The sequence below is a fragment of the Stigmatopora argus genome, chromosome 12 (assembly GCF_051989625.1).
Source record: "Stigmatopora argus isolate UIUO_Sarg chromosome 12, RoL_Sarg_1.0, whole genome shotgun sequence".
In the NCBI taxonomy this organism is placed as follows: domain Eukaryota; kingdom Metazoa; phylum Chordata; class Actinopteri; order Syngnathiformes; family Syngnathidae; genus Stigmatopora; species Stigmatopora argus.
Genome location: NC_135398.1, coordinates 4,897,631 through 4,921,941, shown reverse-complemented (window position 1 = coordinate 4,921,941; position 24,311 = coordinate 4,897,631). Strand labels below are relative to the sequence as shown.

General features: G+C 43.2%; 3 protein-coding genes across 6 annotated transcripts in view; 1 reads left to right on the top strand and 2 right to left on the bottom strand.

Annotated features, from left to right (window-relative positions):
* Window positions 1–71: 71 nt before the first annotated feature.
* Window positions 72–10,131, bottom strand: zzz3 (zinc finger, ZZ-type containing 3). 4 transcript variants are annotated; one of them, XM_077615252.1, is made up of 13 exons: window positions 9,931–10,131; window positions 8,982–9,027; window positions 4,962–6,552; window positions 4,007–4,145; window positions 3,622–3,769; window positions 3,442–3,554; window positions 3,297–3,368; window positions 3,109–3,210; window positions 2,940–3,035; window positions 2,707–2,865; window positions 2,167–2,301; window positions 1,995–2,095; window positions 72–977 (listed from the first exon to the last, which is right to left on the bottom strand). In XM_077615252.1, exons 1-13 carry the CDS (start codon window positions 10,015–10,017, stop codon window positions 833–835), a joined length of 2,934 nt encoding a protein of 977 aa, XP_077471378.1. In that variant the 5' UTR covers window positions 10,018–10,131; the 3' UTR covers window positions 72–832. The 4 variants fall into 4 exon arrangements, with proteins under 4 accessions (XP_077471378.1, XP_077471380.1, XP_077471381.1 ...); XM_077615254.1 differs by having other exon boundaries at window positions 8,977–9,027; window positions 9,931–10,023; XM_077615255.1 differs by lacking the exon at window positions 9,931–10,131 and adding an exon at window positions 9,624–9,877.
* A 509-nt stretch (window positions 10,132–10,640) lies between these two features.
* usp33 (ubiquitin specific peptidase 33) overlaps window positions 10,641–24,311 on the bottom strand; it is an 18,905-nt gene continuing 5,234 nt past the window's right edge. The window contains exons 3-26 of the mRNA XM_077615264.1: window positions 22,964–23,200; window positions 21,628–21,725; window positions 21,459–21,512; window positions 21,320–21,382; window positions 19,586–19,726; window positions 19,337–19,448; window positions 18,700–18,769; window positions 18,124–18,237; window positions 17,939–18,017; window positions 17,167–17,605; window positions 16,882–17,016; window positions 16,592–16,707; window positions 16,349–16,521; window positions 16,208–16,278; window positions 15,830–15,863; window positions 15,475–15,520; window positions 15,216–15,396; window positions 15,009–15,135; window positions 14,318–14,487; window positions 14,161–14,242; window positions 13,986–14,094; window positions 12,703–12,805; window positions 12,380–12,448; window positions 10,641–12,024 (exon numbers count right to left, since the gene is read on the bottom strand). Of these exons, the coding sequence (XP_077471390.1) occupies window positions 11,858–12,024; window positions 12,380–12,448; window positions 12,703–12,805; window positions 13,986–14,094; window positions 14,161–14,242; window positions 14,318–14,487; window positions 15,009–15,135; window positions 15,216–15,396; window positions 15,475–15,520; window positions 15,830–15,863; window positions 16,208–16,278; window positions 16,349–16,521; window positions 16,592–16,707; window positions 16,882–17,016; window positions 17,167–17,605; window positions 17,939–18,017; window positions 18,124–18,237; window positions 18,700–18,769; window positions 19,337–19,448; window positions 19,586–19,726; window positions 21,320–21,382; window positions 21,459–21,512; window positions 21,628–21,711 (2,739 nt within the window). The 5' untranslated portion in view covers window positions 21,712–21,725; window positions 22,964–23,200 and the 3' untranslated portion in view covers window positions 10,641–11,857. The remainder of the gene's footprint in view (window positions 12,025–12,379; window positions 12,449–12,702; window positions 12,806–13,985; window positions 14,095–14,160; window positions 14,243–14,317; window positions 14,488–15,008; window positions 15,136–15,215; window positions 15,397–15,474; window positions 15,521–15,829; window positions 15,864–16,207; window positions 16,279–16,348; window positions 16,522–16,591; window positions 16,708–16,881; window positions 17,017–17,166; window positions 17,606–17,938; window positions 18,018–18,123; window positions 18,238–18,699; window positions 18,770–19,336; window positions 19,449–19,585; window positions 19,727–21,319; window positions 21,383–21,458; window positions 21,513–21,627; window positions 21,726–22,963; window positions 23,201–24,311) is intronic.
* The window catches only part of miga1 (mitoguardin 1), a 4,993-nt gene continuing 4,404 nt past the window's right edge, over window positions 23,723–24,311 (top strand). The window contains exon 1 of the mRNA XM_077615263.1: window positions 23,723–23,886. The gene's annotated coding sequence lies outside the window, so the exon portion shown is untranslated. The remainder of the gene's footprint in view (window positions 23,887–24,311) is intronic.

Below are 24,311 nucleotides of genomic sequence, written 5' to 3'. Positions count from 1 at the left end.
GTTTTGTAGGCGGCAATATGCTTACTTTTGGAGGTATCACTGCATCTGCTTAAAACAACGGAATGAAACAATAATTTTCACATATTTTTTATTTCCACGCTTCTCCTCTAGCATTTTTTGTACATTATTAATTTTTTTTACATAAGAACAGACTTGTTATACACAGATATTGAAAGTGGGTTGGGAGGGGGGGGCTAGAGAGGTGAGAATGGTGTCTAGTCGAGCACAAACAATTCATGTGGGTGTGTGCGCATGTCTGTGTGTGTATATAAAAATGTGGAGGCACCGAGCACCACCTCAAATCATTTTTTTGGTGTTTTTTTTTAAATAGATTATTAAAAATACAATCTTTTCATGAAGTTTTCAACCAAAAGATGCCCGACAAAACAAGGTTTCTGTTGTTTTGTTTTAAATGGCACACACACGACAATTAGCGCCAACTACTGGTCACCTTAAACACTTCACGTGATCCATGGCGGCAAACACTGATGGACGAAAAGAGGGGAGGGGGAAAATAAACAAAACAAAACAAAAAAAACAAAGAAAACGCCGTGTCGGCATTTGAAATGCGTCGGCGCCACTCTTTGACGCTTGGGAATGTTGCCTTCACTTTTTTTTGTCTTTAAAAGATGCTCGGATGAACCCGGCAGAGGCGGTGGCTCGCCGACCCCCCCCGAGCGGCAGGCTCCGCCCGCTCCGTTCTGACACGGCGGCGGGATAGAGGTCGGCCGGTGGAGCCGTGCACGCTGGAGAGAGAAAGAGAGAGAGAGAAAGAGCGAGCGAGACGGCGAGTGTGTGCTCGCTGGAACTACGGAGGCCTGCCGCTGGTCTGTCATCTATTGGCTGGGAAGTAGTTGGGGTCCAGGTAGTTGTAGCTGGTGCTCTGGGGCAGGCGGTAGTCACGGTCCAGGAACGTCGAGGGCTGGTACACCGGGTCCAAGTGGTGCTCGGGCTTGTGGGTTTCCGTCTTGTACAAGCTGGACACGGGGGGAGCAGGTGAAGAAATGGAAAAAAAAAAATAGAAATTATAATAATTTAGGGGGGGGAAATACTCGAAAAATACGGCTGGACAGCCTGGATTTTTTTTTTTTTTTTTTAGCAATGACCAAGTTCGTTTTACAAATAAAAAGTAAGACAAAGGAATGGAATATTAGTGTAATGTCAAAGTATAGATCAGGGGTGTCAGACGTTGGTTCGCGGGCCGCTTTAACTTGATTACACGTGGACCATTTTAGATATAATATTTAGATTTTTTTAATAAATGGATTAAAAGAACTGAATATTCAGTTTTTTAAAGATCTGAAACAATGTTTATTTTAGCTTTTTTTTTTTTTATATATTTTTAGATTTTACAAAATGATTTCCGAACTAAAAAAATGATTTAAAAATTACAATTATTGATTTAAAAGGGGGAAATCAGGAAATTTAATATGCATCTATACTCTTAATTTTAATTTGATCCTAAAACAGAAAGTTGGCACATGATTTACTTTCCCGGGCCACATAAAATTATGCGGCGGGCCAAATTTGGCCCCCGGGCCGCCACTTTGACACATGTGGTATAGATGATGAAAAGTCAAACTTTTCCTAAAGCATAGAAATTAACTTGTGATCTTACAATAATGTAAAGCATTTTTGGGTGAAAAACTTTGTATGATAGAATACTGTCCAAGTAGTTTTTTTGCAAAATGAAAAATGTTATATTCCCATGAAAATATTTTTTCATACTAACATTTAATTTTCATTTGTTATGTTTTTGAATAAGAAAAAGTTGCCTTTTACTATTTTCCTGAAAACAAATGTGTTCATTTTACAATATAAAAAAAAGTTGAATTCTCTCAAAAACGGCCAATTTTGGAAAGAAAACCATCACTAAATAAAATCACACTTTAGGAGAATATCCTCAAGATGGCGGAAACAAAAATGCAGCAAGCATTATGAGACTAAAATGCTACATGTATGACGATGTGTCTTATTAACACGTTAAGACTGACCAGTCTGAGCAGTTGGCGCAAAAATCCACGGAGTTGTCCTGCGGGCAATCTTGACAGTGCCAGCGCACGCCTTGGATGGGGTCCATGCCGCACACGTCACACTGCGCGCACGCAGGACATCAAGGTCTGGCGTTGGAGGTGGACCGACGCCAACGGCGCTCGGGTGCCTCACCTTGTATCCCAGGTGTTGCGCGCCCCCTTTGTCCTCGCGGATCTCCCGCAGCTTTTCTTTCTTCAGACGCTTCAGCTCCATCAGCTCTTTGTACTCGGGGAGGTCACGCAGCTCCGCGGGGATGGCGTCGTCGTCCTGAGAGCGACAATCTTTTAGATACAGTTTTGTGATGGGAACGTTTTCCACCAATGGACGTCCGCTCATTCAGCCCATGAGATAAAAGAATGTTTTTTGTTTGAATAGTTCAAATGTCAAGCAAGAAAATTCTCAGACTTGCTTTGTATTCGTGTAATATGTAACTGATGATCAAAGTACACAAACAGTGCAAAACCAATGGAAGGCGCTTCAATCCAACCATGGCAGATAGCGGCAAATATTGTATCGTTATCCTGGATTCGCAAATTTTCTGAGGGGGGAAAAAAAACGACATACGCTATCGCATCATCAAGAAATGGGTCATTCACGAAAAAACCCAACATATGGGCAACGGTGAGGACCGGGTGGATCACGTGAAAAGACGAAGAGTGAGCGGCCACTGACCGAGTCTTCCGCGGAAGGGTCGTGCATGTCGCAGTAAAACGCCGCTCGCTCGTCATCGTCGTCGTCGTCTTCGTCCATGAAGACGGGTGGCTCGTAGGAGGTGAGGAAGGTGGAAGGCCTCAAGTGCTTGTTTAAGTGATGCTGCCTCTTGCTGGACGCCTGATCGACAACAAAGTGTGCACGCTTATAAACGGCAGCTTAGCTCTTTCCCCGCATCTGAGACCTTTGCCTACCTTCTTAGTGTACATGTACAGGTTGGGGGTTCGACCGGGAACGGGGATTCCAGCTTTTGTCAGTTTGATGAAGTACTTCTGCACCCGGCTGGCGACCTGAAGTCGAGGGGTTTGTTCAAAACCAAAGATTCCGCCAGACGACGGCACCTGCCGGAATGGTAAACATCACCTGTTTGGCCGTCCGATTGCCTAACGCGTCTGCGATCTTCTGCCACCTTTTGGACTCCACTTCCTCTGGAGGGAATTTGAGGAGGAGCTGCTCCAGTTTCTTCTAACGGTGTCCAAACACAACAAAATGCAGGATCGTAACCAACGCACGACGTGCTTCGGAACACCCTCTTGTGCTTGGGATATTACCTGCTCCTCTGTCGTCCACAGCTGGTTAAATGTGTCAGGCTTGTTGGAGTGATAGAGCCTCCCCCGAATCATCTGTGGTGGCATGGAAACGGTAACCGGGATGCCCGGACGGCTAACTGGTCGTAGGATCTTGCCCATGTCATACCTGCGTCTGTCTGTCGTTCTCCGGGGCATCGCTAGTGGGTAGCGAGGAGTACAAGGTGGAGGTTTCGCACTCCTTCTTGGGCTCGGCGGGACTTTTCGGTCGATCCGGCAACCCTGGACAGGTGTGTGAAAGTTTGTAAATGAAAGCAAGCGCGTGGCCATTTTGGACCTGCGGTCGCACCTTTGTCAAAGATGAGCTTGAGCCGCCTGGTTTTGCGTTTCTTGTGGCAAAACTCCCTCTGGAAATCCCCCAGGCCGGAGGTGTACTGCTCCCAAGCCAGGTCAGGGAGCTGAACGACACGCTGGGGGCACGGCAGGGCGAGATTCACCTGACAAAAAACAAAACAAAAAACAGTTATAGACAACCATTACTGACCGTTTTAGACAGGCCGTAAACTCACTAGCAGGACACCACTGAGGATAAAAAAAGCAATTTGAAATGGCAAGTTGCACTACTTTAATAAAGACATTCTTTCACTGTAATCCTGCTTTATCTGCGTATTTCATAATGTTTTGCTTGTAGTGAATTGTGCCCTGGGGTCCAAAATGGAGGCTAGTTTGGTTACCCTCTTCTGCAGCTGCTCCGCAAAGCTAATGGGGTCGGCAAGGGCCTCTCTTTGGTGACGCGCCAACGTCTCCAGGTCCAGGATGGCCTGAGTGCGCTGGGCCTCGAGAACGCCAATGGTCTGCAGCAACCTCTGGTAACTGACAGAAGGAAAACATCATTTGAATGACGCTTGGCTCTCCGCATCGTGACGTTTCAAACGAGACGCCTGGCGGCAGCGTGCGCTTTGACGTTTAACGGAAGTGACTCAGAGGCCCGTCAGCCTCTTCCGGCGCTCCTTTCTTTTAACGCGATGCGTCAAGGGTTTATGCGTAGTCGACGCGCTGACCTGTAAGAGGCAGTGCGGCGCGGAGGAACCAGAAACATCCGCAGCTAGGCCAGGGCTTGCCAACCTTTTTTTTAAACCGAGACCTAATTTGTGGGTATTGATGACAGTACATCATTTGACCAAATTATTTTCTCCGTGTATCAGAGGTCTAAGAAATGTGCATACTTTAAAGTGACTGTTGCTCATCTAGGTCGTGTGTGTCCCTTTAAATGAAGTCAAGGTACCACTGTAGTATTTGTATTGGCAAAGACATCCCTTTGGACTGGGATGTCTTGCATTGAATGATCATCTTTCAGTGGGAGCTCATTAACGGTATTCCTGTCATTTGTGAATTTTACCTCCCCGTTGAGGATAAATAGCGCTTTTTGACTGGCCGGTAAATATTCGAGCCTGAAAGCCACGTCGGCACACACAACAACAAAAAAATCTCACCGAGCGGATTGTGTGACATTCCGCAGTATTAGACAGAATTATTTCAATATTTACCAGCTAAATCCCGTTAACAACAAGCGCACGGTGGGGTTATTTGACAAGAGTGAAAACGATTAGGCTGAGCTCCATGAGTGAGACGGACGGCGAAGAGAGGGCGGCGAGGGAGAGCCCAATCCCACGAGCTCCTCACACATACTCTTTGTTGTGTTTCAGAGCCAGGTGGTCGGATTCAAAGTAATACACGTCCGGCTCCTCCTCTTCCTCTTCTTCCTCCGTCGTCGTATGACTGCACGCCACTTCCTTGGCCACGTCACGGGCGCCACCCGTTTCGTCTCGGGGCGGCGCGCCGGCGCTCCCCTTGTCCTCGGGGGGACACAAAGAGTTCGAGGGAACGGAAAGGTCCTCGTCCATTTCTTCCGCCGCTTCGCCTTCCTCCTCCCCGTTGTCCCGAGGCGGCGAGCGGGCTTTAGCGGGGGACGCCCCGTGGGGCGAAGTCCGCAGGGTGTACCTGTGTTCGTAAAGTTCGGCAAAAGACGGGGGCGTGCGAGCGGGCTCGGTGGGCGGCGGGGTCGGCGCCAGCGGGGGCGTCATTTCTCCTGAGTTGCTGTTATGGGTGGCGGGCAAAGGCGAAGCGGCGGCGTCGTCGTCGTCGTCTGGGACCGGCGTGAGAGGACGGCCGTTGGCGTCGCACTCGCTGTCCATCACCTGCTCCTCGCCGGCCAGACACAGGGGGTCGCCGACGACGTCCACCTCCACCTCCTCCACTTCCTGCTCCCGAGCCACCATCAAGTCGGGGAGCGGGTCCTCCGGAGGGACCGGCGAGGAGGACGCCGGCGATTCCCCCGAGGCCGCCGCCGCGCCCACCGGGCTGGAGTTCGTACAAGGCACCGTGGGTTGGGGCGAGGGGGGCGCCCCGGCCCGCTCGCCGTTGAGCAGTGTAGGACAGCTGGCGGCGCGGGCCGGACTCGGAGACTCCTCGGCCGGTGTCTCCACCGCGTCGTCCAGCCCGTTGGTGGCCCGGTGAGCGTCCGGGAGCCACGGCGCCCCTTCGCACTCCGCCCGACCATCTTTAGCCAGCTCTTCTTCCTCTTGGGCGAGGACAGGCGATTCCGAGTCGTGGGCGGGAATGTCTTGGTGAGCGTTGCCTTTACAGAGGTCGGAAACGGGACTCTCGGCGTCCTCCTCGCGTCCCTGAGATTCGGCTCGGGGACACCGCTTGGCCCTTTTGATTAAAGGAGGGGCAGCCGGCGCCCCGTTCCCTTTATCGCAGTTTTCCGACTTCTCGGAGCCGACGTCGTTTTCCAGACACGAGCCGCTACGTTTGAGAGGGGCCGACGACGGCTCCTGCTCGGCGACCGGGGGACAGTTTGAGTCCTTGGAGTCATTTAAGCGTTCCGACAAGGAGACTCGCGGCTCCGAGTCCCGGGCCGACTCGTTTTCAATGTCCTCTCTAGTTTCCTGTTTGGTTTTCTCCTTCTTGGGCTCAGTTTTGGACTCCTGCTTGTCCTCCTTCTTGGAGCCCTGCTGCTTGGACACCTGTCTGGAGTCATGGCGAGACTCCTGCCTCTTCTTGGGCGAACGGGCCCTGGGGAGCGGAGACACGAAGGCCTCGTCGGGCTGAGCGATGCTGCGATTCCTGAGGGTGCGGCCACAAAAGTTCTCGTCCAATCCATTGAGCCCCACCGATGACCTTGTGACGCGCGAGGAACGGGACGCGGCCATGCTACGGCGGGTGCCTACAGCCTCCTCATCCTGGCGCGCTCTCCACTGTGGCGGAACGTGGGCACCTGCAAACACACACGTCACTGGATTGAATTTAAAACGGCGGTTCTCAAATTGTAGGACAAGAACCACAAGTGGTGCGTGCGTGGGCTGGCTCCGCGATCGCTCGCGGTAGACCCCAGATTGACCCCATTAAATGGCTTCCACTACAACCCATTATTGATACAGTTCAGTTGGATTCCATTTAAACTACAAATGATTCACATTTAATGCTTAAAAGGGGTGTTAAGTGTACAACTAAACTTTTACTTTTTACGTAACGTGTCGTGCACACAATTCCATTTGTTAATAAGGCCATTAATGAGAAAAATCTGACAGTTTCCCCACTCTAATATCATTTAACCTCGATTCTAGTGGAAAAGTTATAAAATAGTAACACTAATAGAAACTCTGTAAGGGAATCAGAAAATGGTTTGGAATTCTGTATGGAAGAAAATTAATTTTAATTTAATTTTAATCATTTTTCCAGCTGTCATACGTACATATAATGGAAATTTGATACTTATAAGTCATTGGAAATTGTCAATATGATTTTTTCCCCTTTAGAGTAATACTAAAATAATAACATTTTCTCTGTATTACCCCGAGACATTCAGTGAGACAAAAGACAATCTAAACACTGAGATTTGCCCCTCCAAGGTAAAAAAAATAATCAACAATGAATGTCCGTGAACTTTAATGCACTTAACTAACGCAAAGTGGAAAAGTGTGTTGTGGTCTGATGAGGCCACATTGCAAATTGTTTTTGAAAATCATGGACATTGTGTCCTCTGGGGCAAAGAGGAAAAAAGGACCTAGCATTATTGCATTAATGGTTGCTGCCCTCGTAAAAAATAAAACATAAAAAAAATAAAAATATGTCTATGAAGGGGACTGAGAAATTTGGCAGTTTCCAATGCACTCAACCTCTATGCTTGATTTCTCGGCTAGCGCTCTGAAGCTGTCAGGCTTTTAATTACCTAAGTGAGGCTACCCGCAACGGCTGCGTGAGCAAGAAATCGAGCGAATAGTGTCTGGGAAAAACGGGCAACAAGAAGAGTTAGAAGGTGCCCATCAATTAGCTCCATTAAAGGCGCAGTGAACGGTCCAAATGCATTAAATGACAGCGTACTCGGTCAGATCAATCCAATCTTTTCCAATATGAAGTAAGAGCAATCCATTTAAAGCTGAAAAAGACAAATGATTGCTTTATTTTTGTTAGGTTTCTACTTCGTGTTACAGTTTTGGGAGTAAAAATATTCACTTTGTGTTTGATCTTGCGACATTTACCAACCAACTCATTCACACTAAAGTGGTAAATTTATTCGGAACTTCAAAGTTCAAAATATTAACTGCTAAGCATTAGTTTAAATTTTTCCAATGGCTGTAACTTAAAAATGGTTAGAAATAAAGCTACACTATAAATGAGAAAAATCCTCAGTTTGACCTCAAGTCACGACGCTATTGATTTGAAAACCTTGAACGAAAACAAGCCCACAAATGATGCCTAGGTTGAAGAGGCAGATGTCTGCCATCGTGTGGTGCAACGTAGTAACAGAAGCTATGATTGGACGTTCGCCGTTGTCAATGGCAGAAAAGAAACTTGTGTCAGTGAAAACACAGCGCAGAAACAGTCAAGGTTTAACACACACGCGTTACTCGCACTCGGCTGCTGAGTTGGCTAACGTGACCCATTCATGCATAAAACAGGAAGACGGAATAAGCGAAGGGACGGCCTTGAACGCAACACAACAAATTAATGAGGCGTACTCGTTAGCTCCCGCTCTGGAAAAGAAAAGAAACACAAGCGAGATCAACTCGGGTGAAAAAGTGCTAACATATCACGGTCATTACAGCTTAGTGTATAACAGCTGGGGTAATTAGCTAACACGCTAACAAACGCTGCATGTTTTAAAAAGGTTGTGTTGAAGACATCTAATGACTGAAATAAATGACTATAGCTTCGCCATTATTTTATTCTGAAGCTTGATTAAGACCAAATTAGACACGGTGGTTTTGCGTGAAATTATACATGACAGTATATTACTGATAAGATATTATTTACATTATATCAGAGTAAATCTTGTCCTTTTATCCATACCTAGCCTCAATAATATGACTACCCAAACACTAGTGTCGGTTACTGGGTGCATGAATTTGTCACATTACAGCAAAGAAAGACCTTGAGGATATCTCTATATTAATTTTTAAAAAGTAAAATATGAAGAAAAGTCAGGTTAACGTACAGCTAATTTCTTGTCAAGATATTTACATGACCTCTGAAGTGTTAGTTTTTATTTTACTTTAATATCCTTGCTAGTTCCCACCTTTGAAAATAACGTTTGACAGTCAATAGTGAGTGTTTGAGCTACTTAAAATTAAAGAATGACAAAAGAGGTGTGCAATTATATTGAGTTTAGTGATGTTCAAGGGACTGTATCCATACAAACCTTACATCTTTTTAAAGCGTCTTCGCCCAGTTTGGATGTGATGTTATATTCCTATCGATCACAAAGTCGTCCATAAATGATCAAAACATGTAAACATGTAATTGGGGGAAGTGTTAAATGCAAAATGCATACAATTATGTGCGACCTTACACATACACCTGCCAAAACAAAAGCGGTGGCTAAAAGAGTTTAGCTAGCAAATTAAGGGGTTTTCCCCCCTAAATTTCTGGCGTGAACTAATTGTTACTTTACTTCAAATTTCCCTTCTCGGGAGCAATAAGAACACTTCCACTGAGGCCTAGTAGCGCCGTGATATCCCGGGGATAGTGTTAGCGTGGATTCCCGCTAGAGTGGCCCGGATGCCCGCATCCTTTCTCGGCGTGTAATGCAAAGGAACCGGTTGCTATTCGGTCAAACTGTTGCAGTTTAGACCGGGCGTACAGTCCGGTATGTTAAATTAAAGCACGAACAATAAAGCAAGTGTGTTTTTAAATCAACAACCCAACCGGGGGTGGAGAGCGAGCGACAACTTCACTGCAAAAACGCCGCCTGGTTAGCCCTTTAATCGGGCTAACTCGCCGTTAGCCCCGCGGCTAAAGACTGCACTTTAGCAAGCCTTAACCGGTCGAAATTAATAAAGTGACTACCCAGGAGGGCTTCGGGGCGGCAGGGCTTTAACGCGAATCCATTTGACTCCAAAAGTGTCTTCAAAGGGCTAGTCAAGTTGATAAAACCGGTGGTAGAATCGTGGTAGTCTGTCTGGAACTCGGCGTTAGCCCACCTAGCCTAGCCGATTGTTCCGCTCTTAACTTTACCGTTTAATTCATAAACGACGCCGGTTCTCCATAAACCGCCCCGGCAATTATTCCATTTCGCCCTAAACCAAACACCTACGGAACCGTTTGGCGGTCCGGCAAAGGTTTTAGGAAGCCCCGAAAGGAATGTAGCACGTACCTCACTTCCGTAGGTTGTCAGCACGCTCGCTCGCAGCCATGTTTTCACAGTGCAACGGGGCGCCCCGGCTCGGGTGTGCGAGAACATCTCGGCGAAGGCGACATTCGTGCGCCGCACTGGGCGACATGTTTGCCTTCTCGTGGCCCGGAAATGCCAGCGAACGTGGGCCGGGAGCACGTTGTTGATTTGAGGTGATTCGTGGATCACTGAAGATAAAATCGCATGCTAAATACATACTTGGTGCTTCCTGGGCCACAGAACTGGATTTGACTAACTTTATGTAAATAAAGAACTTTGATTTGGATCTGCAACTGTACATTAGAGCTACTTTGTGCCATATAGATTAGTCGATAAGGTTTTGTTATTCCATGTTTTTTATTGCAGATTTTTATTGTATTTATAATTTATTCAAGTACTTTTTTGTGCTAGTTGTTTTTTCTTCTAAGAAACGTACTATAGTGTTGGCTGCTTATCTATTTGTGTATTGACTGCTATTGATAGCAAAAGACGTAGTTAATTTTGTTTTGGTCTCCTTAAAAAAGAAGGGTGGAGGAAAATAATAAAATTGAGTCAAAAGTAAATCTGAAAAACATAAAATATTTTGATTTGTCTTCTGCTACTGAAGTGATGCATTTGAGCCCTCACTTTCAATTGGGTTGGTTTCTACAGATCCATTTTTTTTTCGTGATAACCACACATTTTCATCCACGTTTCTTTTTTTATTTGATTTTTATTATGCGAGCCATGAAAAATTCTGAATAGCTCTTACTAATGGTTCATTGACTAACACTTACGGCATTCAATAGGCAAAATAATACCCTCCTCAGTTAAGACTGGCAATGTTGCTCATTTCTACTTACTATATGTACTGCAGTGAAGTATCAAGCTAAGCTATATCGTGCACATTTAGGAATTGTGTGAAATATGCAGTGTTAAAAGCATGCATTTTTGCTTCACCTACCTAAGCCATGTATACACAAAAACAAAAATAAAAAAACACTATTAACATCCTTTTTTAAAGTCCCTGTCTGTGATAAATAAGCAAGTGCTGGATCTTAACCAACATACACCAACCATCGTTACATTCAAATATCTGCATGCCTGTTTGGGGATCGACAGCGATTCTCAACTGGTGGAGCCAAAAGTCAACGAAAAGGTGGAAGAGTCCTCAACCCGTAACGTTTTAAGCAGCCATTTTGCATCAATTCCACCACATCTTTGAAGTCTTTGAATGAATTCCTATTCTGGAATTTACGTGAATGTGACACCAATCAGGTAAGATTAATAATAGATGCCATTTAAATGGGGTAAATCCTTTGAAAATGTAACCCCAAAAGCCAGTTTCACTTGGAAACACGAAATTACGTGGACAAGTTCGCACAGAAATCAACGCCCAGACCTCATTGATGGCGATAGATGTCCAATGCATTTGAACTGGGAGGCAGTTGAATGAGTTCAGCCGAGTCAAAGTTTGAACTCTTCAAGAATTTGCCAGTAAAAAAAAGGACTATCAGAACCAGTTGAGAAGCGTTTGGGTAAATGACAGTGCACAGTAAATTCCTGAGACTTTTCCACATTGAGTCCCTTCATAACCTTAAGCTGTCCATGGGTTGAAGTGCTATCGTACAACACGTGGTACATGTGCTCATTTGGTCATAACAAAATGGCATTCCGTTCTTTTCTTTTGTCGTTATCTAGCTGCGCACAAATAAAATCCATGACACCAAAACAGACAACTACAGTGCTAATAGAAACGTATCCACATTTTTTTTTACAATTCGACAAAGTTTTTGATTCCCTTTTCGGACCGAGCTGTCGCAGAAGCGGGTATAATTGCGGGTATTTTTGCTTGAATGCATTTGAAATCAAAGTGCAAAAAATTAAAAAGGCCTTATTCTTTGAATTTGATCTCATTTTTGTTTTTGTTTTAAAGCGAGCGCGTCTCCACCTCGATCTTTTCCTCCGACTGGTGGGAAGGGTCCGCATCCTGGTGGCCGGTGGCCACACTCGGCCGCACCGTGACCACCGGCCCGCCGCCGTAAATCGCGTGCAGGAAAAGCCACGTCTCCTCGGAGATCTGGCCCGAGTCGGCCCCTGCGTGGACGGAGAGGCAGATATGGGAGAAAATTAGTATATGGTTAAAAATAAAGAACAAATTTGAAAACATCTAGCTTCCTTTTTGAGGCTTAATTAAAAAAATCACTTTTAAATTAAAAAAAAATGGATGTCAACCAGCTTTCTTTTTTAGTATTTTTAAATGTGTATTTACTTCACTCTTGTCAATGTTGTTGACGATGATAGACGTCCAATCCATTTGTCGTCTATCATCGTTAATGGCTGCCAATCAGTTTATTTTACATTTTTATATTTTCTACTTTACGGATATATAAATCAAATGCATTTCTAGAACGCTAACATTAATATATACAAAGACACATTGTTGTTGTACCTTGTTTGACTGTTAAATGGCCACTCTTGTTCACAGCTATCTTGGAATTATCGATGGCTCCCGGTGGATCTTTGAGGGGGAAAAAAACCCGATAAATATGATTAGATTTTAGAGTGAGAGACACAGTCTTTGGTGTCATATTTGTAAAGACGAAAAACAAAAGCAGCAAAAGCCAGAAACTGTCAGTTGTTATAAATAGACGTGGCAATACAAAAGAGGGGGGTGCAAGAGGTATGAAAATGAAACAGCTGATTCAAGGAACCTTGACGCAGGGTTTCAAACTCGTGTAACATTCCAAATAAGACACAGGATTTTTCACTGACCGTTGTCTTTCCCTTTGACGAAACCCTCCCACTCGCGGAACCACTGCATGCTGATGCAGTATATGACCACGGGAGACTCCTCATCCTGGAAGGCCTTGTTTAGCTGCGGAGAGAGAGAGAAAACGCGGTGGAGAGGGGGGGGGGGTTGCGGTGAGTCTCGTTGGAGAGCGTAGGGAAAGTGCAGAAGCGGAGGCGGCGTTGGGGGAGGAACTCGTGGAAAATAAATGAAGTGAGGATGAAAAGATTGAGAGCAGCCAATCAATTCTCTCTGGTCCTTTGCTATAATTACACAACATTCTTAGAACGCTGTGGCCGACTTGTTTTTGATGCAGAATTTATCGACTTGGGCCTTTTATACGGAACATAACATACTTGCTTGCCTTTTGCTCAGAAGTACTAAAACATTTTCTAGAAATGCTGTTTTGTTGTTTTTATAGGCGTGAACAGACCGTAAAGCATCTGTCTTGATGCATTAATGATGAGGCTTTCATCAGCCTTACACCTCTCGTCTCCCTCCGGGGTGATGAGTACCGCACCTCTGCTCGAGCCCGGGCAATCGCAGTAAAGGCGGTGTAATCGTAACACTTTATAGGGCGAGCGACTGCTTTTTTTGAAATGTAGTGGTCATTTTGTCAAAAGTTATCCTTTGCTTAACTCAGCTCAGATCGCAGAGTATGTGTTGTTGTCTTTTGTACAAAAAAAAAGGGAAATTTGTCATGAAATAATCATCGATTATTTGATCGCTTTCAGTCCCCCCCAGTTAAATTAGATTAAGCTATGTGAAGTTATAAAAATATAAATAAAATTTCCTAAGGGAAAATATACACCGGGAACACTTATTTGAATTGTGTCTTTATTCGACTTTTTTTCCAGTGTATATTGCAATTTGTTTAAATGTATTTCTTGACATTTACATTTTTTGTGATTATATTTTTAAATAAAATTATAGCTTTCTTTGTATATTTAATTCTTATTAAAAATTTGATCGTCTCCCCTCAAACTGAATCCTTCAATTAACTCAATTTATATAGACGTTTTTATTGCCTATTGCAAAATACATGTGAGAAACTCATACTGGAATTGGATGGTCGCAAACGTTGACCCTCTGGGCCACATGTTTGACACCATTATCCTAATTGAATGTAATAAATATTTTTTAGAAGTCCACATTAAAGGTTTTTAAAAAATCTAATTTTTGAGTCATGTAAGCCACCATATTGGCAACAATGAACATCCAATTCATTCAAACTGGGAGGACAAGCTGCAAATGTTTTTAGACCTACCCGAACAAACATTTCCAGCTCCGATTTGCGCCGCTTCTCCAACTTCTCCAACTCAACCTGGCACGTGTTGCAGCCGTACAGATGGTTGACAGCGGGTCCTCCCCCGTACCTTTGAAGAAAAGCACTGCGGTTGAGTCCAATGGGGCCGAGCGTCAACCGGGGCGAGTCCGTGTACCTGCTGTAGAGGTGATCCCACACGTTCTGAGGTAAGACGACGGCGAGGTCGTCGATGTAGGCGGCTTTGTTGGGGGGCACACCTGGCACGACAAAAAAGAGATATTCAAACGACCGTGCGCTGACGTTCCACATTCTGAGATCCATCTTATTACTACCTCCGTGCAAGCACAGGAAGTCGTCGTTGGAGATGGGGCCCGGCTCGGCGAAGGTTTTGAACTTATTAAGCCACTGGCGGGAGATGTGGAATTGAAGTAGGCTGGGCTCCATCATATTGAGCAAGCCTGAAACCCTCCTGCGCTCTTTTGGTGCATCACCATTGCTCTTCCTGTAAAATTAACGGGATATTCTGAATGTTCCTGACTAAAGTCACAAACAGGCCTGCCAGGATTAATAGCTATATAATTGAATTAAAATATATATTTTTTTAAAAGACAGGGGGGTCTTAATATTCTCTTATTTACTTTTTAACTCTAATTATTTTTGAGTATGAATATAATCTTTTTATACTTTTGAGTGTCAAAATTAAAAACAAAAATGAAAAAACGGCAATATCCCGATCTACTAATATTTCAGCCAAAAATACAAAAACAAAAAAGTTATTATATTTTATATATATTTGTGTTTTACTCTATTTAATTAAAAAAAAAAGAAACAGTAACACTTTAACATTGGATATGTTTAGAAATGTATTATTAATTAAAATAAAAAGTAAAAAACGGGAGAAAAAACAGCAAATATGAACTTTATTATTTACCCATATTAAAAAAAATACTTTAAATTTAAAATGCGAAAAATAATTTTTTTGTGTCATTATTTTTCAAGACTCAAATTTTTTTGTTGACTTACTTGTAGAAAAGCACATAAGCCTCAGCGTTTTGGACGTAAGATTCTGACACCTCAGTCACGCTTTGGTCATCAAACTCATACCAAAGATTGTTGAGGTTGTTCCTGCAATAAGCGATGTAATGGCCACCTGCAGGATGAATGGAACAACGCACCAAAAGTTGAACATTCGAACAAGTATGGGAAACGTTTCTTCGGGCGCCCACTCACTGCTGGCGGTGCCATGGTGGCAGATGACTGACAGCAGGTCGTAGTTGGCAATCTGCGCCGAGCTGTCCTTGGCTAAGAAGGGCTGTAGGTCCAGCCCCTCCAGTGGGAAAGATACGTGGGTGCCGATCTTGGTGGAGAACATCAGTTCGTGTCTGAAGCGCTTCAGGTGGATACACAGAATCTAAAAAAAACAGATATTCAAATTTCCATGAGGAGACTGGATTTGGGAAAAATATTTGTTTTTGTGATAAGCGAGTACCTCTGGCAAACTTTGCATTTTGCAAAATTTGACTCCATTCCGTAACCTATAGGGGGGGAAAAGATGACAAAGATCAATTTGTTTCTAAAATTTACAAATAACTGAAATATTGCATGTTTAAAATAAATCATGATTGAATGCTCCTCAGATTAATGATTGTATATGTACTTAAACGTGGGCCTAGTTCACTTAAAATTTTGAGTTCAGACTACTTAAAGGACATTCAGATTACTTAAAATTGTGATTTTTTTTTGGCTATATTTTGACAATGTAAAATTTCCCATCCAAACTTAATTATTTAAATAAAGCAGGTTGACATGAAATTTCAAAGTCTGCCTTTTTTAAAGTTACTCACTTCTTGCACTTTTCACAGCTGTACATGTTGTCCCCTAGAGAACCACAAGAAATGAGGAAACAATATCACTTCATAATTCAAATCAAATCAATCATGGAAATTCTTCTGCCAAACCACACTACATTTGTACAAACCAATCCTAGATTCACACCAACATTGAGAACATGTAAATGACAACTTATGCTAACGTCAGTTAAAGGAATTTTAAAAAAAATCATTTAATTCACGAGAACCAGTCAAGCCATAAAGACATCTTTAATGATACAAAACTTGCGCTTCATCCCCCAAAAAAGACCCAAAATGAAACTTAACACCCCAACACATTCACAAAACCTTGCAGATTTTCCACTCAATCCCATCAAGACTTTTCCCACTCACCTTTCAGCTCATCCCTGGCAAAAAAAGCTGCGAGACAATCTTGTAGCGTAACCACTGGACCCCAAAACCAGCTGAAAAACAAAAATCAACAACTCAAGCTCTATTTTAGATCAATTAAATCTAATTCAAATGCCTATGTACCTTTTAATATATTCCATAACAAAGGCGATCCAGCCCTGTGGCGCGTATGCTTCCCCGCAGGATCCGGCTTTCACCAAAGATGTCTGGTGGCTGGCGGAGTGCAGCTTGGCGAGGTCTTCTTTCCCCGGAATGGGCAACGAGATGTCCTGGAAGTTCTCCAGCGTGATCGACACCTGAAAACACAAAGTGTGTGAGCGCATTGATGTTGGGACGGCCCACTTGTCAGTCTCCCTCAGCACTGACCCGATCGCAGGTGAGACACTGCACGGAGCTCATGATGGTACCATCGAACACATCCGAGATGACGCTGCGGTACCTTTTCTGACATTTAGTCTTGGTTGGGGTGAATGTGGTCACTGCTGGAAAAAGGAAGCAAGAGGTAAAAATGCATTTAAAATGCACGCCAATGTTTATGGCATGGTACATTAATAAATAAGGCTTATTCCATATGAAAGATGTTTGCAATATCTAAAAGAAAAATGATTTTTCAAATAAATTGGATGTTGTCACTGTCAAAGGCGAAAATGAGTTACCTTTTTTGTGTGCGGTGCTGAGGCTAGGCCACACAGAGGAACTTTTGGGGGGGCTGCTGGACATTTTGTGGACCTCCATAGGGACTGGGCTTTGTGGTCTTGTGATGTTGGACATTTGGATGTCTGGAAAGGAATCTGGTTGAGAAGTTCAAGTCAAAATATGGTAACGGACAATCACAATGAATTGAATAGTAAGACCGAATTCAAGGATACTGGAAATGATCAAATTGGCCGATACCTAAAAATGTTTCTGGTGGCGCTATTAAACAGGATTTTTTTCCTTACCCATTGTCCTGCTTTGCATCTTAATGTGTCCCTGACTGCTGATAATGGGGGTGTTCTCAGAAGCGGTGTCCACGTCTTTGTCCATGTCCGCCGTAGTGTTCTCCCCGCCGCGGTATATGTCGTTGATCATGTTCTTCTCCTTCTGCCACTCCCTGTTGGCCTGGACGTCGTCTTGCTCGGGAATCAGCATCTCCTCCTCGTTATCGACGCCAACGATGGTGGCAGGTGCGCCAGCGTGCTGCGACTCGTTGTCGGCGCGGTCGCTGCAGGCGCAGGAATCGCACGACTGGAAGTCGCTGCCGTCCGATTGGTTGTGGTTATCTTCCTTGGGCGGAGGTTCCATGAGGACGCCGACAGACGAGTCGTGCGGCTCGGGCATCGTTTCCTTTAGCTCTTCGTGCAGCTGGTCCATCAGGCAACGCAGAAACTCCTGCGAGTCCTAATGGAAGGAGGGACGGCATGAAGATTCCAAGCTTTAGGAAAGGGGTCTCAAACATGGCGGCAAGATTTGCATGCCTCCTATATAGAATTTAGGTCAACTTTTAAGGGGCCCTCATTGACATTCAAGATCTTTTATGGGGGAATTTATTTGCTTACAGTACGAGCTAACGTGGGGTCAGGCCCTTGACAGTTCTCAACTATGATTTTTCCAAGTTAGCATTAGCATTTTTCCCCCCAACAACTTAGCCGTAGCAGATTAGCGTTGACTGCGAAAACCCAACTCCAAACACTGTTTGAAGAATGCCCCTATGAACAAAGAAACATCAGTTACCTGCTGAGAGTATCCTCGGAACATTGGGTTTATGGCTTTGATTCCCTGGAACAGATTAGTCGGGACCACATAGGAGGGCCTGAAATGTGACAAAGACATAAGAGATATCCATAAGGAAATGATGCAGAAACGATAACTGGAACTGGAAGTGGGTGATTTTCCACGAAGAAGAAAAGGTCGCCGACCTATTTTTGTGCCATAAGTCAGACACGAGTTTCTGGTAGCTCTTGCAGAGCGCTGGCTTCTTGTCCGTCCTCACCAGACTGCCACACTCGAGGAAGAACTGTGTCAAGGGTGGGCTGAAGCAAAAAGAATCGTTGTTATAGCTGGACTGTATAAGAAATGAAAGGGTTTTAATCTAGAATAATCTTGTTCAATAAATTGATAAACCAGAATGTCATTTTCTGATACGTAACAATGGAGGAAAATGTCAATGAAATGCGCACATCTGATTTATACGAGGGTTTGTCGGTACCCTTTAATACATTTGCGTGAAGTCATTTATTTTGCAAATTATTACCAGCCTCTTCCAATGCAGGCCAGAGTTGAATGTTCTCAAGGGATTTAGTGTCCTATTGAGGGATTGCCGTTTGCTTGAAAATGTGTTAATTTTAACGGCGAAGCGCAAAGGGTGGGTGCAATAACAAAGGCGAGCCTTTGGGGAGCCACAACCGGGCTTTCTAAGCGGTGCACTGCAGTACCTTTCTCTGAATGTGTGCGAATGTCATGAAGGAAAAGACGCCGCATAGTTGTCGCCTCACCAGTTGGACAAAGCCTGGAGGGCGGCGTTCATGTAGCACGTGTTGCCAATGTTTTTCAGTCCAGTCAAGCCTGGAAAGAGAAAACGGTGGGCAGTTAAACAACCAATCAGAACAAGAGGTGGCCTGAAAAAGTGGGTGGGTGTAAAATTGGTCCCAGGATATCGTTTTGTCTAGCCCACAAAAGACATTTATGCAGGCTGTCTTCAAGTTTCTCACGAAAATGAAGTCGAAGTAAAATTTCTGTCATCATCAGTCAAAGAGCAAGAATTTCAAAATAAGGGGACTATTTGATTAATAGAATTAGGAAAATGATTATTTGTTCTTATCGTGACAAAAATACATTTTTAAAAATAAACAGAATGGATGTTTTTTATGTGGATTTACAAATTTCTTTTTAAAAATACCAAATAAATGAATTATCTTATCTTTTTTAAGGAAAATAACAGATTATATTTTAAAAATGAAAATGCCTGTTTTTCCCATTTTTATTTTATTCAAAATGTAACCCAATTGAATACATTTTATATTTTGTATTTTGTTTTATCACTCTTTTCAAATGAAATGGGAAAAAAAATCTCTTGATTTTTTAAAATTGTTATTTGACAAGAATTAAAGAGGCTCAAATCATGGTACACACCTCGAACATGTACATCATCTTCTTCCTCCGTTTCCATTTCCAGGTCTTCGCAGACCCCGTTAGGGGTGGCGTGGAGAGAGACGGGGCTCACGGGTGAGCTTCTGTTGTTAGCCTTCATTCATGTACACAAACACAAAAACAAATTTCTCTTATCTAGACTGCAATAAAGTTTCAAGATTGCAGCTTAACAATTATGCAATAAAGTTGCCGTCCTCTCAATGATAGGAAGAAAGGAGTGCCCGTGTGTACCTGCTGGGCAGCGGCAACAGGTTTACTGTTGGACTGCGGGTGCGGAGGAACTAGTTTGCGATCCAGAAAGACCTCCTTCCCACAGGCGTAACACCACACTCGTAGGGTGGTCAAGTTTACTGTTAGGTTGTGACTCGTTTCCTGTGAGCGACAATGACAAGAAACATCAACACTTTTACCATTTAATGACTTACTCTGATCTTTTTTGGTTCGGACTCACAAAAGCAAAACATTTGAAACCTAAAACCCACCATTTTTTTCTCTCCTGACAATACACTACATCTGCCAGAGAGGGGAAAAAAACATGGCATTTGAGTAGTCGCAATGCCAGCTAAACTATGAAAAACGTACGACTTACAGTCCGTAAAATACAGTACATTGACAGAGGCCAAAGAACTACTTTTAAGTGTTGAATAAGGCCTCCGCTTAACATTTAAAATGACATACATGCTCATTTTAGAAATGGGCCTGTCAGGGGGTCGACAGCCGGTGAATTATTGATGGTTGAGGCATTAGCGGTCACACAGTAGCGGGAAAGGAAGCCCAGACGACAACGGAGACAAAGAGTAGGGCTAACTGAGGACATTTAGCAGACATTTCAAAGCAACTTGATACCTTGATTTAATGTGCTTTGCATCGGTCCATGCTAGGAGTTGTGCCTTGCAATTGAACCTTCATTTTCTTGGAGAATTAGTCTTTTTATGCTCCCTTTTAAATGTGTCCCTATTTCCACCGAGATAAAGCACTTTTTTTCTTTTTTACTGAACTAATTAGAAACTCATCTCCCCTAATAACCAAACTCCGGACCCAGATGCAATTTAATCCCTCAACTAAATGGAGAGCAAGATATCACAGTGCTTTCAAATGATTCCCCCGGCACGCAAGTCACTCTTTTTCATTTGTGTCAAGGAGCAAAGCGTGTCAGCAGAGGCTGAGCAAAGGATGACTTTGCATTCGTAGCGCTTTAGCAATCAAGCATCCCAGCCAACGACGGATATTGTAACCGTGCTAGCGTTTTGCCAACCCCCACTTCCTTGAGAAATCACAATTAATAATAGATGCTCCACTGGCCAAAAAGCACTGGATGTCGAGGAGGCTTGGGCTGTCCAAATCCTTGGATTTTGTGGTATTAAAAAAATGGCCATTTCCAAAATAAATGTGACAATTACCCAATATGAAGACCTAAATAAAATAGGCAATAGGGAAAAAATATGTTTCATTGACAGTGACGTCCGATTTATTTTGACTGGAAGGGTTGGCAGCGATCGTTCGGTCAGTAGCAGCCAGTGAAGTAAATACATTATGTAAGGAAGTCGCCAAAAAAATGTCACAATTCAAAATTAAATGAAATCAATTCAGGTTGATGGCAATTTCTCATTTGTTTTTAGGAGAGATGAAAAAATATAAATAACTTAAGAATGAACTCTTTCAGTGCCTCTGACAATGATGTGGCTGTTTTCATCCTTGTGCTGTGAATTTAAATCACTTGGTCACTAGGAGACGTCCAATTCATTTGAATTCAGGGGGTGGCAGCGAACGAAATTCGTTCATTCGCTGCCACCCTCCCACTTTCGATGGATTAGACGTCAATCACCGTCAGCGGCAATGAGTTAATTTTGTGTCTTACAAAACCCAAAATGTAATATTGCCACCTCTGTCAAATTTCACTTTAGTGTGTCCTCCAAACACCATCTTGTGAATACACAGATTTAGCTTCCCACTTTGTTGCCTCACCTGCGAGTGTCCTGTGCTGTGGTCCGCGTGGGATTCTCCACAGCCGACATACGCGCATCCATTCTATTTGCCCCAAAAAACAATATATTTATTAAATTCCCAGATTATGGGTAAAAAAATACAACTTTTTGAGTCTTACCTCCAAACACGCCCATAAATTTGGTCCTCCAACTTTACAGTCTTGACATTGGCCCTGGGGATGTGATGATGCTTCTGTTAGCCACGATTTGCGTATGACCTCCGCATTATCATCTATTTCGAAGTATTGTTAAAGAAGGAGTGTCGTGGTTTTTGGCGAACTGACTCACGTGTGATTTTTGAATGAGTTCCTCTTTGGTGATCTCCCCCACGCAGTCCAGGTGGGGGCAGTCGCAGCTGGGGGCCGGCGGCATCGCTCACCTCACGGCTGCCAACAATAGCAAAGCAATCTTAATAAGGAACCAAACAATGTCACTCACGCTTTGTTTTGCATATAAACCAGATCTTGTAGAGAGGTGGAGAAAAAACCGGAGTCAGGGCAGGCGTGGATAATCACTGATGAAATCAACCCGCATGTCACGTTGCCCCCGCTATCGACGGGTGCATCTTAACGCTCTGCTGTCTTTTGTCAGCACAACAATGAATGCCTTCATATCAGCCTGTGTCAAAGCTCACGTAGGAAATCTAAAAATATCATTTTCACATCAGGGAAGAAACAACTGCATCCTACAAAATCAAAATGGCCCAAATGGGATAGAATGAAACACAAACATCTAAACACTTAAACGTATCATTATTAATGAAAATAAATAAATAGGAGTATAATTAGATGTGCCATAATTCATTAAAATACTACTAGTTTTTAATGTAAGGGGAAATACAATTATTTTACTATTTGTTTAACTATTTCATGGTACAAGAAAAAAAAAGTAAAAACAAACAAATAAAAATAACATTTGTTAAGAAGAGTGGAAATGACAGTGCATGATTAACTCATTGGCTGCCATAGAGTGATGGCCATCCAGTCCATTTGAACTGGGCTGTGGATTGGACATGTAGCACCGTCAATGGCAGTGAAAAAGACTTTCAGCTGAGACGTACATCTCTTTCCCTAAAAATGAAACATTTGAAACGGGTCTGTGATATATTAAGACCTTTCAAATGCCAATGAATCAAACGCACGCTTCCCTATATAGCACGGCACAATATAAATTCAATTATCCACTAATGGTACATTTTTTGTGCGTTCACCAAAATAAAAAACACCAACAAAACCTCTCACGCACCACAATAACAAGTATAAATGGGCTTCAAAACATAAGTTTAACTCGAGAATAGTCTATTCAACGTAAATATGCGTAATGACGGCCTTCGGAGGTGAGCTGTCAAAAGCAGGCGAGGCTTTGACACTTTAGCATTAGCATGAAAATGACCGACGGCTAACTCTTATTTTGTTTGGCGAAAACGCCACCACGTAATCCGAAACAAATGTGGTGAGGAAAATAACGCGGTAGGGGGATGAAACTAACCATATTGTCAAAGAATACAGCTCCTTGTTAGCATTGAAGCTAGCGTTAGCCTCTAGCGTTGCGGTGCAAGCCAACAATCCCCTCAGCGGGAAGAAAATTAAAACCCCGCCCGTCGGCGACATCCGTTGACGCTTACCTAGACGATAAACGTCAGAGTTGATTCCAAAGCTGCTTATATTCCACTCGATTGTGTCAATGTTGACGATGATGGATCTGGTAAACGCCTTGGTCTCCAAATTCAAACAGTTGTTCCTCGGTCGTTCCGACTGGTTGCTAACGTTACAGCCTTGCCCATCAAAGATACCTCAGCAGGCACAAGATAGAAATTCTCCTGGTTGGCTTCTTAGGACCGTTTTCGAAGACCAACGCACGCCTGTCGCAAAAGAAGCAAGAGGGCAATCACTTTGGGAAAATTTATTTGCGGGATTATGTATCTTTATTGATCTAAATCTAATATTAAAACATTTTATGTTAAACGATCATGGATAGAAAATGGATGGTTGGAGCAGCTAACAAAATGTCAAGTATTCCAAAAAACTAGGGATTCTTAAAAAACCTCTTTCAATTTAAATTTTATCTCGAAATCAATGCTGTAATGATGTGCAAACTGTAACAATGTGACAATTAAGTATTATTAAAACTAATAGAAATGTGTTAAAATGCTTAGCGTTTCATGAAGATTAAACAATACAAAAGTTTATTACATAATTTAAATGTTCAGATCGCAAATAAATGTTACAAAATATTTTGTGTACCCTTAATTTGTGAATAATAAAAAAAAACGCAAATCTCCATTTGGGGTAAATTATAATAAGAATTACGTAATAGCTGCTTGTGAAAACGACCTTCAATTTGACTTGCAATGCCAGCTCTAATCGACCGGGGGCGACATAGCTCCATGTAGGTTAAAGGTAGCGAAATTAGCCTAGCCGGCGCCTGCGCTAGCCGAGTCGGAGTCGTCCTTGCTTGGCTTCACCTGCGGAGGTCAGTCCGTTCGCCAGACGGACTTTTTGGGGCGGCTTCACGGCGGAGGAGGAGGAAGAGGCGGCACATGCACCGGTAAGATTTCAGTCACGTCGATCTTTCGTGAGGATAAAAAAAAATAGTAGAGCCGGGAACTTTACAAGGAGTCCTGGACTGATAGCTGGCTAACCTTTAGCGGGATAGCATATGGGTGACCACGACAGAACTATTTTTGTCCTAAACATTCCATTCATAAAAACGCACTGTTAAAGTGTATTGACCTTCAATGCAATGTGTTCCACGAAGCAATTCTTATTGGATATTAATTTGTGTGGCACATTATTTTGAAATGTCAACGGAAATAATGTTTATACAACGGCACTGATTCATTTTTTTTAATGTACATAATTGAAAAGTCGATTAGTTTGTATTTGTAACATTTTTTGGGGGGGGGGGGAATAAAAGATTTTGGCCTATTTAAATTTTATAAATAATTAAACAAATTGTGATATGACTAGATT